Raw genomic sequence first — 15,463 nt, 5'->3', positions numbered from 1 at the left:
CTCCTACCGCGGGTCACCTCGGAGTCCCTAGGACCTATGACCGTGTTCGACATCGCTTCATTTAGGCCCGGCATTTACCGTTCCATCTGACATTACGTCGCTTCCTGTGAAAAATGCCAGCGCCACAAGAAACCAGCAGTACTCCCAGCAGGCCGCCTTCAACCCCTTGACGTGGCGTCGGAGCCATTCTTTAGGGTTGGCCTTGACCTTCTTGGCCCTATCCTGCTCTCTGTCTGAGGAAATAAGTGGATAGCAGTCGCTACTGACTACACGACCCGGTACGCGATCACTCGGGTGCTTCCAACCAGTGTGCAACCGACGTTCGCCGACTTCCTGCTCGAACACGTTATACTTCACCACGGCACTCCTCGACAGCTCCTCACAGACCGGGGCCGCTATTTCATATCGAAGCTTGTCCAGGACCTCTTGTACTCCTGCGCTACAAAACACAAGTTCACAACGGCGTACCACCCTCAGACCAACGGCCTCACAGATCGTCTTTACAGAACTATCATAGATATGCTTGCTATGTATGTTTCCGCCGACCATCATGACCGGGACGCCGCTCTGTCCTTCGTCACATTTGCGTATATTTCCTCCCTACATGACTGTGCGGGTTTTTTTTCGATTTATCTCTTGTACGGAAGAAATCTCACGCTGCCATTTCACACACTGCTTCCCGCCGTTCTTGACTCGACGTCAGAATACGCCCGTGCCGCTTACTTCCGAGCTGTCGAGGCCCACCACATTGCACGCCTACGCCTTACCGCTTCGCAGGATAAGCAACGACGCTTCTATAATGCCTGCCACCACGATGCCCACTTCAACCTGTTGATATGGTCCTTCTTTGGACACCATCACAGCGAGTTGGCCTTTGCGAAAAGTTGATTTCGCCATAATCTGCCCCGTACCGGGTCTTGCGCCAAGTGACCGGCGACACATATGAGATCACGCCCCTCGATTCCACCACGTCTCGATTTTCCACCGATGTCATCCACGTCACACGCCTTAAGCGATACCACTCACACGATCTAGAATCCCGGCCATGGCGGCCGCATTTCGATGGGGGCAAAATGCGAAAACACCCGTGTACTTAGGTTTAGGTGCACGTTAAAGAACCCTAGGTGGTCCAATTTACCGGAGTCCTCTACTACGGTGTGCCGCATAATTAGATCGCGGTTTTGACACGTAAAACCCCATACTTTGATTTTTGATCTAGCAAGCAATGCTCGAGACAACGCTAAGGACAATACAGAAGACGACGACGCTCTATGATGTCGCGCGGACTGGTCTTGCATCTTGTATGCCTTGTATGCCAGTGGGCGCGTTGTAAGTATTCTGTAAATATAATTTAAACCTCTCTTTCCCCGTAACAATATAAATACAACAAATGATTGAGGACCTTAACTGAGAGAGTGAAAGAGTAGGGATGAAGATTACTGTGCAGAAGGCAAACATAGTGTTCAATAGCCTAGCAACAGAACAGGAATTCATGATAACCAGTCAACCTCTAGAGTCCGTAAATGAGTACGTTCATCAAGGTCAATTACTCACAGGGGACCCTGATCTTGAGAAGTAAACTTACAGAAGACTAAAAATGGGTTGGAGTGCATACGGCAGGCATTACCAAATCCTGACTGGGAGCTTACCAATGTCGTTGAGAAATAAAAGCGGGCGATAATTGCATTCTAGCGGGGCTGACATACGGGGCAGAAACTTCGAGGTTAACAAAGAAGCTCGAGAACAAGTTAAGGACCGCACAAAGAGTGATGGAACGAAAAATGTTAGGCCTCACGTTAAGAGACAGGAGGAGAGCGGTGTGGATCAGAGAGCAAACTGGGAGAGCCGATATTGTAATGGACATTAAGGGCAAAAAATGGTGCTGGGCAGGCCATGTAATACGTAGGATGGATAACCAGTCAGTCTTTTGAGCTTAGTCAGCTCGGGAAAGAGTCGCTACTCCCGCCTGCTGCCCATCTTCAGCCTCTCGACATTCGATATGAGCCGTTTCATAGCATCGGCCTCGACTCGCTGTCACTGTGGAAATATTGTATATATTTCTTTTTTGCCTTCTCCCCGTAACTTTATATACTTAGCCGCGTTAGTGGCAACCACACTGCTCTGACCGCGCTGCCTGCGTATGTGAATGTGTGCTGGCTCTCTGCTAATGTGACGTACATTGAGGTGCATCTGCTCGCTCGACCTACATTCCTAATCCTAATCTACCTTTGCCACAGTGCAGTGAGAAATTGTAATGACACAGTATGCACGATTATAAGCCTTCTTGTTGGCTTTTGCACATGACGCTAAATAATGCAGAAGCTTAAATGTGATGAAATGTTCCACACATAATCCATGATCTGATATTAGAATCCAAATTTTGCCGCTTACCACGGTGGTCCATTGTTTCCCTACCATTTTCATCAACAGGAAACCTCTGAAGACTTGAGTCTCCTAGGTCTTTCGGGGCAACGTAGCTCATAGGCGTACTGTGCTTCTTTCGTTGTAAAACCATAGAAGAAGGACGGCGCCTATTGGACCGCACACGCACCAGCGAAACCCAGCGGCTATGATGAGAGACTTAGCGGCTTGGGGGCGCAGTGCCTACCGTGCGTAAGTGGTGATGATGATGATGATTTATTGGCATCGCCTTTGAAACGGGGCGGCGAGAAATATTCACCTAGCCTGCTTCATTTATTCAGGTATACAATACATGTGCTTTATCTAGCATTTTTGTATACCTCTCATTATTCTTTTTCTTTTTCAAAAACTTATCTTGTACCGCTACCTATGATTTTAAGAGACCAGGTCGTATCCATCTTTTCCCTGATTTTTTTCCACCAGTGCTCTAATCGTCTCTTGCTGATCTCTACGGCTGATCTGTTTATGTTTCCTTCCACTTTAAACCCAAGCGCTTCTGGGAGTTGCACGTTACCTACGGTTCTCGCTGGGTGGATCCCGTCGCATTCCATTAGGATGTGCTGAGTGGTCTCTGGATCTTTACTGCAGCATACACATGCCTCATCTAGTTCCGAATATTTGTTCCGGTATGTTTTGGTCCTTAGGCAACCGGCTCGAGCCTCAAATAGCAAGGCACTGCCCTTTGTGTTGTCGTATAGATTTTCCCTTCTAATTTCTTTCTTCTCATTCTTGTAAATATTCATGGTCCTTTTTGTTTCCATTCTTTGCATCGAATTCACGGTCTCTATTTCTCTCACTTTCTATCTGATGACCCCTGGTTGTCTATTTACAGTTTCGATTATGCTGTACTTGGTTGCCAACTTCCTTGACCTCTTCCTCCATTCTGTGTCCACGCTTTTCATGTAGATATACTTGCGTACTTTAGCCGCTCATTTATTTTCATCCTTGTTCCTGAGCCTTTCTTCAAAACTAATTTTGCTCTGTGCTTCTCTGACTTCAAAAGAGGCCCGACCCATGTCACCCTGCACTGCCTCATTTGTGGCATTACCGTGGGCTCCCAAAGCCAACCGGCGTATACTGATCTTTGGTTAACTTCCAAACCCGACAAGATATCCGATTTTAAGCATATAATGGCATTTGCGAATGTTAGCGCTGGCACCATTACTCCTTTCCAGATTCCACGCACCACCTCATACTTATTGTGGCCCCACAGTGCTCTGTGTTTCATTAATGCTGCATTCCGCTTCCCCTTTATTTTCAGATTATCTTGGTGGTTGCTTGAGTAATTCTTTCCTTCGTTTATGTGTACGCCGAGGTACTTATATTGCTTCACTATGGGTATTACTTGCTGTTGAATTGACACCACGAAGTTACTCGTGTGTTCATGAAAGATCATAATCCCTGATTTCTCTGTGCTAAACTTAAGGCCTAGATTTGTCGCTGCGTTCCCGCAGATATTCGCAAGTATCTGTAAATCTTTTTTATTGTCCGCTAGTAGCACAATGTCGTCTGCGTACATCAATCCAGGGATCTTCTGTTGCACCATTTGTCCATTACGCATGTAGGATAAATCAAAACCTAATTCGCTGTTTTCCAGTCGTCTTTCTATGCCCTTGACGTAAAGCGTGAACAACAATGGTGACAGAGGGCATCCTTGCTTCAATCCTTGGTGAATTCCCACCATTTCATTTCCTTTTCGACCTTCCCATGCCACTTGTACTTGGTTGTCTCGATATATCTCCCTCAGCAGCTCCACGAAATCGTCATCTACGCCTTCGTATTGAAGAATATCCCACAACAATTCCCTGTCTACGTTGTCATAAGCTCCTTTAATATCTAGAAATGCTACCCATAAAGGTCTTTTCTGAGCTACTGAAATCTCTATGTACTGAGTTAGTACAAACATATTGTCTTCTAAGCGTCTGCCTGGCCTGAACCCATTCTGTAGTTCCCCCAATACACCGTTTTCCTCCACCCACTTCGACAGTTCTACTTTTATGGCTTGCATTGCCATTCTATATATCACCGACGTTACTGTAACTGGCCTGTACGAGCTCGTCTTATCCTTATCTCCTTTGCCTTTGTAGATGAGATTCATCTTGCTTTCACGCCAGCCAACGGGAATATTCTTTGTTCTAATCACTTGCTCTATGGCATTAGTCAGCAGTGCCTTGCTTTTTGGACCGAGGTTTTTGATTAGCTGTATTGGGATTTCATCGGGTCCTGCAGTCAGTCACTCCCGCCGACAGCGCCACCGCAGCTTCGTCACGTAGCGCCGTGGTGTAGGGCTGTATGGCCGCGCCTGTGTACGCGCACGCATTGTTGTCTATGCGTGCTTTGTAAAAAAAAAAAAAAAAACCACCTGTTTGCGTGTATGTATGCGTGCGTGTTCGTTCGTGGGTGTGCATGTATATGTTTTTGTGCTTGCGCGTGTTTGTGTTAGCATACGAGCGTGTGCGCGCCTGTTTCGTGCGTATGAGCGCGTAGGCGTGCGTGCGTATGTTTGTGTGTGTTTGTGTAAGTGTTGGCGCTTGAGTGTTTGTGTGTGTGCGTGTTTATGTATATATGCGTGCGCGTAGGAGCAACTGTGTGTGCGTGCATATACATTCGATACGATTGGTAGAGTTTAACCGACACATTTATGTACAACAAAATCCTGCAGAACTGGTCCGGTGATTCCCCAGAAAAATGGTTTCGGCGATCATATTAAATTTAGATAAGAGCTTCTAAGTAAACCTTCCTTTTAAATAGTTAATTTAATTTGATGAAACGTTCTTGCGAATATATCAGAAAAAAGAGCACTCCTTTTTGCGCAATTCTGACTTCCGACTCACTTTTCTCCCGAGCAAATGGATCATTCCACGCCAAATCAACCAGCGTTTTTTTCGACCGTCACAGATATAGTTGAAAAAACTTCCACGTGTTTGTTAAAGTTCAGAACTCAATGTCCCCGTTTATATTGCTTCCCAAGAATGTTCTACCATTTTGGCGAAAATTTATTGTTCTTGCCCAGCTGACCAGGAAACATAGATCAACATTTTTTTTTATCCGACACATTGTGTGATTGAGTCGTTCAAATGGTGCGTATGGCAAGAAAATGAAGGGATGTGACTGCCAAAATAACCAATATTCCAAATATTTGAATATCTTGGGTGCGATTGGCACCGGAAAGAGCCGATAAAATTGCGAAGTTAGAATTTTTTCTTGGAACGCGGGAAAATCCAGAAGCCACAAATTAAATATAGAATAGTAGCCCGGTATACATAGCATAAACGAAAATATTTGGAGCTTTGAAGATTCAGCCGATCGCCTGAAAAATAACTGAAAAATATATTTTTTTAAAAAGCTTCGTGTTCAAGGTAAAAAAAAAGTCGCTTTGATGGTCGGCTTAAAATTATATGTGATAAATCATTGGATAGTTCTACATGTTTGCTACTCACGTGATAAGTTACACAACAGTAGAATTATTTTTAACGCGAGAAAGAATTTAGTGAAATTTTGGTACGCGGATCGCGCAGACAGCATAAGTACGAGGAAGTCTTGGCGTCTAGCAAGCAGAGATTGTTAATAAAATGAGCCCGAAATATGTTCAACAAACTGTGACTGGCTTTTTTCTTTATTAATATAAATGCACATATAAAGCAGCGAACAAAGTGTCCTGCTCCCTCTATGTCGCAGTGCATTGCATGTCGCAATGCGTGTTGACAGTGTTGCCAGGTTTGGCTATATATAGCCAAATTGGGCTACGGGAAATTTTTTTTGGCGTCGACTTGGACGAGTTGGCTATGTGGCTATATTTGAGCTACTGAAAATCTGCGACTTGGCTGTGTTTGGGCTATAAGTGGTGCCCTAATCCACGCTCCAGAGGTGGCTCTGATTGCGTAGAAGCAAATCTCGAAGGCTCTATTTTAGCTGGCTGAGCCGGGCGCGTGGCTGTGCGTGTATGCGTGCCCGAAATGACCCCCTCCCCCCACCTTTCCTTCCCTCTCTGCGTTGTTGTCTGAGCCTGTGGCTTTGATATTTGATGCACCTAAACTTACACCCTGCTTGACCGTTAGGCACCCGATCCCCGGACATCGGGATGAACCTGGGAGTAGTGAGTTTTTCACAGTACACTGTACTAACATGGCTATGCTCAGGAAAGGAGAGCAATAACATAGGGTCGGGGCCGTCGGGCGATCGTGGCACCGACATGAAAGAAGGGAAGCACGGGTGGATGACACGCTCCAGTGTGTTCATGTCCATGTCTTCCGGATGAAGTATCGCGCCGGGCACAGCTTTAGACCTACTCCACGTTTCGGGCACGAAGCTTTACTGCCATTTTCCTTTTCCTGCTTGATGAATTATTCTTCGTGCTTAGATTCGAGATTCATTTCGATAGGTTGGACGTAAGATCGGATCCTCCTCAGAGAGAAGAATCCAAACATGGGGAAGTGGGCCAAGTATGCGAGAACGTATATGTTACGATGCTTTCGGGCGGCGGCAACGCCGCTCCAGTAGTGAACGACACGGTCGTACCATGCAGAAGACCCCGGGTTTATTCACGCTCGTGAATATAAAGAAAAGTCAAGGGGAGAGGGAAGGCGTGATAGAAATCAAGAACAGATTGCGCACATGTGCACTAGAGAGAATAGCTTGGTCGTCAAGTTCAGGGGTTACAGCATTTCTTCACCCTTAGTAGCCAAAACGCATGACCGGTTTCTTTGATCGCGTGGAGCGACGTAGCTCCTGGGGTTGCGCTTCTGGTATTCTTTCGGATGTGTCAGCCGCCCTTGGGTCCTGCATGACCGGGGAACCTGGTGTTGGAGGCCTCGACAGATCGACGGCTGCGGGGGTTTCATCTGGGCTCCGTTTACGAACTTGATCCAAGTGGCGACGGACAAGCCCGTCCGCAGTCTTAACATCCAGGAGGCGAGCGCCGGAAGTAGCTTCCACCGTGCCCGGGGACCACTTATCACCGGCGCCGTAATTTCGCACGTACACAGAGTCTCCTGGTGCAAAAGTCCAGCCCGAGTCATTCGAAGCGTTGGCAGGGCAAGCTCTGGAAGGAAAAGACATGTCCAATCTTGTGCGCACACGGTAACCTAATAGCATCTCTGAAGGAGAGGGGCCCGCTTGGTGTGGTGCGTTTCGATAATTGCACAATAGCCGGGCCAACGACGTTATGAGGCAACCGCCTCCTATCTTCTTCAAGCCTTCTTTGACTGTGCGCACGGCTCGCTCGGCTAGGCCATTACTCTGGGGATGATAAGGAGGTGTTCGAATATGTGCGATTCCATTGCGCTGCATAAACTGCTCGAACTCCCATGCTGTGAATGGCGTCCCGTTGTCGGTCACCACCGTGCGCGGTATGCCGAAACGGCTAAATATAGTTCTGAGGGCATTTATTGTGCTGTGAGAGTTCGCCTGTGACACGGGAACCGCCTCAATCCATTTTGTGTGTGAATCGACGACTACCAGTATCATTGTCCCTTTGATTGGTCCAGCATAATCAATATGCAAGCGCGACCACCTTTCGCGCGTCTCGGGCCAATTTACTGGTTCTTTCGCCTGAGGCATCGGTAATGATTGCACGCAGTTGTGGCATGTCGCAGCAATGCGCTCGATGTCCTGCTCTAAGCCAGGCCACCAAAATAAAGATCTGGCTTTTGCCTTCATAGTGGACACGCCTTGGTGAGCTGCATGTAGTAGCCTTAGCAGCTTCCCTCGCGCATCTTTTGGCACTACAAAGCGATAACCCCAGTAGAGCATTCCTTCAGTAACAGACAGCTCATGCCGCTTTTTATAGAACTCGGCCATTTCTTTCGTTTCCGTGTGAAAACTGTGCGGCCAACCTTCCAGTGTGTACTTGCGTACCTGTGCGAGTACCTCATCAGTGACGGCGAGTGCTTGGAGTTCCTTTAATGGCACGGCTGACTGATCCCACTGGTCCAGGGTCAGTACGATTTGGGCCTCATCTTCCTGGTCCGCTTCCTCCTGCAATGGTTGAGGTAGACGGCTTAGAGCATCGGCATTGCACATGAATTTTCCAGGCTTATGTTGTAACCGATATCGGTAGGCCCCGAGTATGATGGCCCATCGCTGAATGCGGGCAGCGGCCATAACCGGCGTTTGCCTGTCCGCTCTTAGGAGACCCAACAATGGCTGATGGTCAGTTACCAGTGTGAATTGCCTGCCCAGCAGATAATCTCGGAATCTCGTGACACCGTAGACAAGAGCCAATGCCTCCCGTTCTATCTGTGAATAATTTTTTTCTGCGGCAGTAAGCGTCCGAGATCGGAATCCTAGGGGCTGATACTGTCCTTCAATTCGATGGAGTAGGGCCGCTCCCACACCGTAGGGTGACGCATCACACTCCAAAAATAGCTCTCTTCCCGGGTCGAAGTGAGTCAGCACCGGAGCGGAACACAAAGCGGCTTTAGCTTCCCGGAATGCATCATCTTCAGGCCCGTCCCAAGACCATTTTGATTTCTTTTCCAGAAGTCGGTATAAGGGGCTGAGAAGGGTGGACAGATTAGGCAAGAATTTGTTATAAAACGTAAGCATGCCCAAAAAGGACCGCAGCTCCGTAACATTCCGAGGAGCTGGAGCCAGCCTAATTGCCTCGACATTCTTCTCCGACGGATGCAAACCTGCCGCGTCAATTCTATGTCCTAGATACGTAACGGACGCCTCGCCTAGTCGGCACTTGTCCGCCCGGAGCTTGATGCCGTATTCTCTGAAACGCTGTAGAACTGCTTGCAGGTTCGTATTCGGCTTATCATTCGCATCCGCTATTAGGACGTCATCTAAGTACGCTTGAACCCCTGGAAGGCCTTGCAGAACATACTCAATGGTTCTTTGAAAAATCGCAGGTGCGGATGCAATTCCAAATGGCAGTCGATTATAACAGAAGAGGCCTTTGTGAGTGTTTATAACGGCCAATTTACGCGAATCTTCGTCTAGAAGAATTTGGTTGTAGGCATCGCGTAAATCCAAGATGCTGAACTGCTGTCCACCGCGAAGCGTAGCGAAAATGTCGTCTACTACGGGTAAGGGATATCTTTCCATTTCACAGACTGGGTTCAGGGTTACTTTAAAATCACCACAGATGCGAACTGTCCCATCGCCTTTCAATACGGGAACTATCGGGGTTGCCCATTCTGCATAGGAAACAGGCGAAATAATGCCCCTGGCCACGAGTCGGTCTAACTCGGCGGAGACTTTATCTAGCAAAGCGAATGGAACGTTTCTTGCCTTGCAGAACCTTGGTGTTGCTCCGTCCTTTATATGCAGCCGTGCGGGTGGCCCCTTGATGAGTCCCACGCCGTCCGTGAAAAGGTCAGCATAACGGTCCATCACGGGTGCAGCTCCTTGACTCTCCAGCTTTACTTCGGCTGACTGCGACACGATGTGAAGAAGCGGCGCCCCTTGTATCTCAAGTTTCTGCAATAAGTCACGGCCGCAAAGGCTAGGACCTTCGCAGTTTAACACGACGAGATTGCAGTCAACTGTCACTGACTTATAGGAAGCTTGCATTTGCAGAACGCCAAGCACTGGCAGCTTTCCAAGATAACATGAAAGTGTTAACGCAGCCTCACAAAGCGGTGGCCACTTATGACGATGGGCTTCGTATACTGCTTTGGGCACCACGCAGACAGGTGAGCCTGTGTCGATTATCATCTTCAGTGAAATTCCATTCCACGTGACAAGCTTCCGTAGGGGCGGAACCATACATTCATTACTTTTTACTGACCAAATTTGCAATGCATTGCTGCCGCTATCTTCACTTCCCGCTGAACATTCGGTTATCGCCAAGGTTCGATGGGCGGAAACTGTTCGAGAGCATACTCGCGCCAAGTGACCTTGTCGCCCGCATTTGTAACATCGGCGCCTTCGCAGCGAGCACGCAATGGCTTGATGCCCCTGTCTGCCACAGCAGTTACATTGGTGCGATAACACGCTCGGCTCATTCCTTATTATTGCGGGTTGTTCCCCTTTCCGCTGAAAGTTGAGCCCACCGACGGCGTCACCTTGCCTGTCCATTTGTTGCGAACCTAGCTCTGCGCTTTCTGCTGCTAGAGCAAGTGCTTCGGCTTCCGAAAGTGTCAAGTCCTTCTTCGCTAGCAGCTGTTTCTGCAAGTTTTTCGACCGCACTCCGCAAACGATGCGATCCCTCAGCATTCGCTGCAACATCGAAGAGAAGTTGCAGTTATGGGCTAGCCTACGAATCTCGACGATAAACGCCTGCATAGACTCTCCTTCTTGTTGGTTTCGATGGAAGAACTTGAAACTTTCCGATATCTCGTTAGGTGACGGATCATAGTGCTCATTCAATGTTGAAACGACTTCTTCATAGCTCAGCGAGCTCGGTTTTCTCGGTGCTACTCTACCGCAAAGAATCTCAACGGTCTTTGATCCTAACGCTGCCACCAACAAGGCCCTCTTCTTGGCATCGTCTGTAACCTCGTTTGCTTCAAAGTAAGCGTCGACTTTTACGAGATACGCGTGCCACTTATCTGTGTCCTCTATGAAATCCGGAAGCTTGAGGGCCATGACTGCGGTTGGGCCGATGGGTGTCTTCGTCTTTTGGCTGGTACCCGGCAGCTGTTTCGTATCGGTGGGAATCCTCGTCGCCAGTGTTACGATGCTTTCGGGCGGCGGCAACGCCGCTCCAGTAGTGAACGACACGGTCGTACCATGCAGAAGACCCCGGGTTTATTCACGCTCGTGAATATAAAGAAAAGTCAAGGGGAGAGGGAAGGCGTGATAGAAATCAAGAACAGATTGCGCACATGTGCACTAGAGAGAATAGCTTGGTCGTCAAGTTCAGGGGTTACAGCAGTATAAAAAAGAATGGGAGCAAGACCGCGAGCAAAAGGTGGGCTCTGGTGCTTTTACTTCAAGATGGTATGCCCGTAACGTCATGGATGCAGATATTCATTTTGCCAATATCGAAACATGTTTGCCACGATGACATCAGTGCAACACGTCACATAAACTTCACCTACCATGTTAGCTTAGCTTGTGAGGTGTCGGGCTGATGGCTCGATGACGCGGGTTTGATTCCCGCCACGGCGGCCGCATTTCAATCAAAGCGAAATGCAGGAACACCCGTGCACTTAGATTTAGGTGTAAGTTAAAGAACCCGAGGGGGCCAAAATTAATCTGGAGTTCCCCCACTGCATCATGCCTTCCAATTATATCGTGGTTTTGGCTCGTAAAACCCCAGCAATTATTAGTTTTAGAATATGGACCTCAAACGTATTGGAGCCCCAAAGACATGGCGTCGAAGCCACTGCACATGCGCACGACAGAAACTGTGTTTGGGTTTTGCATCGGGCACGCTATTTCATCGATTTAGCGGGAGCCCCAAAAGCTACCCCAAAAACTTTCGACAACAAATATGGCGGCGCCCATTGAAGCAACGGCTCCAACCTAGCACAAAACTGTGCTCGATTCGTGGTAACGCGTGAATTTCGTAAGCCAGAAGAAGTGATTGCGGTGATCGCTTTCTCTCAGCTAACATGTGTAATTAAGATTGATTCATTATACACCGATGATTCTGAATTCAATTGTCAATTTCATGACTCGTAGGCCTATCACGGATTGACTTGGATGAGTGAAGGTGTGTAAAGTTGTAAAGTTGGTTACTCAAAACTAAGCGCAATAAGTTGAATGCTGCTTATAGAATAAGTTCTAAATTGTAATTAAAGGCGAGTACACGAAAGGCTAAGTTACTTTTCTTATCATAAAATGGTATATTTTATTTTAATATTTGTTACAGCTTTTGTTTGACGCCATAGTAACGCTGTAAACGCTACACGCTATCGGCAAACGCAAAACGCCTATTCCGAAACTCTTGATTCCTACATGCCCTAACGCTAACACCGGCAAAGCTTTTTGGGGCCCCAAACTTTAGGGGCCCCTATTCTAAAACATTATTAGCCATCAACATGGTTCGCTTTTTGACAGTAACCGGTTTTCACAGCACTACCACTGTTATCAATTAAAAGCCGTCGCGGCTTTTACCATTTCGAGCGAGTTAGTTCGGGACGTGCTCGTCGCCGAAAACGACTGCGCGCTTCTTACACTAGTGTGCCGGTTTGCGCAGTAATCTTTTAAAGCTCCGCTTACACTGATTCAGAAAGTGAGTGGCCTCTGTTGCCTGTCCTTTTTCTTAATGATTGTTCTTGGCGTGCTAGAGACTTAAGATGGCGGCCAGGTTGATGTAAATTGACACTATATAGGTAGTGTGCGCCCCAGCTATTCCGGGACAAGCTAATTGAAAAACAAAAACAGAAAAAAAGCAGAAAACAAGATAGTACAATGAGACAAATAACGCGAGATTTCATAGCGCGAAAGACTTGTTTTAGCTCATCAAAAAAGAAGCCGTGAACACGTCGCCGTCGCAGATCACTGGACAGCTGAACTTCTACGCCGTAGGCAGAGATAACGTGAGAGATCGATGACGCTGAATATTATTTTGTGTCCACGACAGCTAAAAAGCAGAGTTCGTAGTTAATATTACTGTAAATAACTAAAAATAACAACTTAGTACTATCTCTCATAAAATAAAAGCAGTGATTCGCTCTCTGCAGCGATTCGATGAAACTTAAGAGCTTCCGGCAGTGTTGCCAGGTTTGGCTATAAATAGCCAAATTGGGCTACGGAAAAAAAAATTTTGGCGTCGACTTGGACGAGTTGGCTATGTGGCTATATTTGGGCTACTGAAAATCTGCGACTTGGCTGTGTTTGGGCTATAAGTGGCGCCCTAATCCACGCTCTAGAGGTGGCTCTGATCGGGTAGAAGCAAATCTCGAAGGCTGTGTTTTAGCAGGCTGAGCCGGCCGCGTGGCTGTGCGCGCGTGCGTGCGCGAAATGACCCCCTCCCCCCGCTTTTCCTTCCCTTTCTGCGCCGTTGTCTGAGCCGGTAGCTTTGGTCTTTGATGCACTTAAACTTACACCCTGCTTGACCGTTAGGCACCCGATTCCCGGGCGCGACTTTACAATTGTTAGTAGGTACAGCGAGGGCGTTGCACTGTGGGTCAAGTAACTTCCGCTTAACACCTGTTGTCATGGCAATCGTGGAGCTACTAGGTGCCTTAAAATAATCACTTAGGGACTTTTGATGCATAGGTCTGCGCGGAGGCTCACGCCTGCGAGAGAGCAATAATGGTATTCCTAAATGAACGCATCACTGTTTTGATGATCCAAATATAACCTCACTATCAGGGAGGGAGCAGTCGACCTGACTGGAGCAGTATGTTTTTATTTGGGGTGTTGCTACGCAGCGCTGCGCAACACCCCAACGACCGCCGCTTCTCGTCGGCGCCCGGCCAACCTATCCATTTCGATAGGCTGGCCAAGTATGCGAGAACGTATAAAAAAGAATGGGAGCAAGACCCCGTGCCAAAGGTGGGTTCTGGTGCTTTTACTTCTAGATGGTTTGCCCGTAACGTCATGGATGCAGATACTCATTCTGCTAACATCAAAACATGTTTGCCACGATGACATCAGTGCACCACGTCACATGAACTTCGCCCACCGTGTTAGCTCAGCTTGTGAGGTGTCGTGCTGCGGGCTCGAGGACGCGGGTTTGATTCCCGGCCACGGCGGCCACATATCGATCAAGGTGAAATGCAGGAACACCCGTGTACTTAAGTGTGCGTTAAAGAACGCGAGGCGGCGAAAATTAATTCGGAGTCCCCCACTGCGTCATGCCTCCCAATCATATCATGATTTTGGTACCTAACACCCAAGCAATTATTAGAGCTTTAGAATAGGGGCCTCAAACGTATTGGGGCCCCAGATAAATAGCGTCGAAGCCACTGCGCATGCGCAAGACGGAAACTGTGTTTAGGTTTTGCGTCAGGCACGCTATTTCATCGATTTAGTGGGAGCCCCAAAAGCTGCCCCAAAAGTTTTCATCAACAAACATGGCGGTGCCAATCGAAGCGACGGCTCTAACCTAGCACAAAACTGGGCTCGATTCGTGGTAATGCACGAAGTTCGTAAGCTAGAAGAAGTGATTGCGGTTATCGCTGTCTCTCAACTAACATGTGTAATGAAGATTGATTCATTAGACGCTGGTGATTGCGAATTCAATTGTCGATTTCATGGCTCGTAGGCCTAAAACGGATTGACTTGGCTGGGTGAAGGCACGTAAAGTTGGTTACTCAAAACTAAGCGCCACAAGTTGCTTGCTGCTAATAGAATAAGTTCTCAATTGCAATTAAAGGCGAAAACACGGAAGTCTAAATTACTTTTCTTATCATAAAATGGTATATTTTATTTTAATATTTATAACAGCTTTTCTTTGACGCCGTAGGGACTCTGCAAACGTAACACGCTATCGGCAAACGCAAAACGCCTATTCCGAAACTCTTGATTCCTACATGTCCCAACGCTAACACCGGCAAAGCTTTTTGGGGCCCCAAACTTTAGGGACCCTATTCTAAAACTTTATTAGCCATCAACATGGTTTGCTCTTTGACAGTAACCGGTTTTCACAGCATTACCACTGTTATCAATTTGGTATTTACCATTGCTCTTTGTGCGCCGTCGCGGCTTTTACCATTTCGAGCGAGTTAGTTCGGGATGTGCTCGTCGCCGAAAACGTCTGCGCGCTTCTTGCACTAGTGTGCCGTTTTGCGCAGTAATCTCTTAAAGCTCCGCTTCACCGATTCAGACAGTGAGTGGCATCTCTTACCTGTCCGTTTTCGTAACGCACGTTCTTGGCGTGCTAGAGACCTAAGATGGCGGCCAGGTTGATGTAAATTGAAACTATATAGAGAGTGTGTGTCCCAGCTAATCCAGCCCAAGCTAATTCAAAAACAAGAACAAAAAAGCAGAAAACAAGATAGGACGATGAGACGTACAAATAACGCGAGATATCATAGCGCGAAAGACTTGTTTTAGCTGATAAAAAAGAAGCCGTGAACACGTCGCCGTCACAGACCGCTGGACAGCTGAATTTCTACGCCGTAGGCAGAGATAACGTGAGAGATCGATGACGCTGAACATTATTTTGTGTCCACGACAGCTAAAAAGCAGATGTTCG

At 47.5% G+C, this 15,463-nt stretch overlaps 2 protein-coding genes across 1 annotated transcript; both read right to left on the bottom strand.

Annotated features, from left to right (window-relative positions):
- Positions 1–15,463, bottom strand: part of LOC119441579 (uncharacterized) — a 116,297-nt gene that overhangs the window by 29,903 nt on the left and 70,931 nt on the right.
- On the bottom strand, positions 6,887–11,180 carry LOC125943070 (uncharacterized). The gene is made up of 2 exons (XM_049661421.1): positions 9,658–11,180; positions 6,887–8,397 (listed from the first exon to the last, which is right to left on the bottom strand). Exons 1-2 carry the CDS (start codon positions 10,954–10,956, stop codon positions 7,096–7,098), a joined length of 2,601 nt encoding a protein of 866 aa, XP_049517378.1. The 5' UTR covers positions 10,957–11,180; the 3' UTR covers positions 6,887–7,095.

Source organism: Dermacentor silvarum, chromosome 2 (genome assembly GCF_013339745.2).
Source record: "Dermacentor silvarum isolate Dsil-2018 chromosome 2, BIME_Dsil_1.4, whole genome shotgun sequence".
Lineage (NCBI taxonomy): Eukaryota > Metazoa > Arthropoda > Arachnida > Ixodida > Ixodidae > Dermacentor > Dermacentor silvarum.
The sequence above is the reverse complement of the archived record's forward strand: the minus strand, read 5'-3'. Positions and strand labels throughout refer to the sequence as shown.

Coding starts and splice junctions, on each gene's coding strand:
- LOC125943070 (XM_049661421.1), bottom strand. CDS start 10,956: ATGGCCCTCAAGCTTCCGGATTTCATAGAGGACACAGATAAGTGGCAC. Junction 8,398..9,657: donor CAACACCAAGGTTCTGCAAG/GCAAGAAACGTT, acceptor CAACCATTGCAG/GAGGAAGCGGACCAGGAAGA.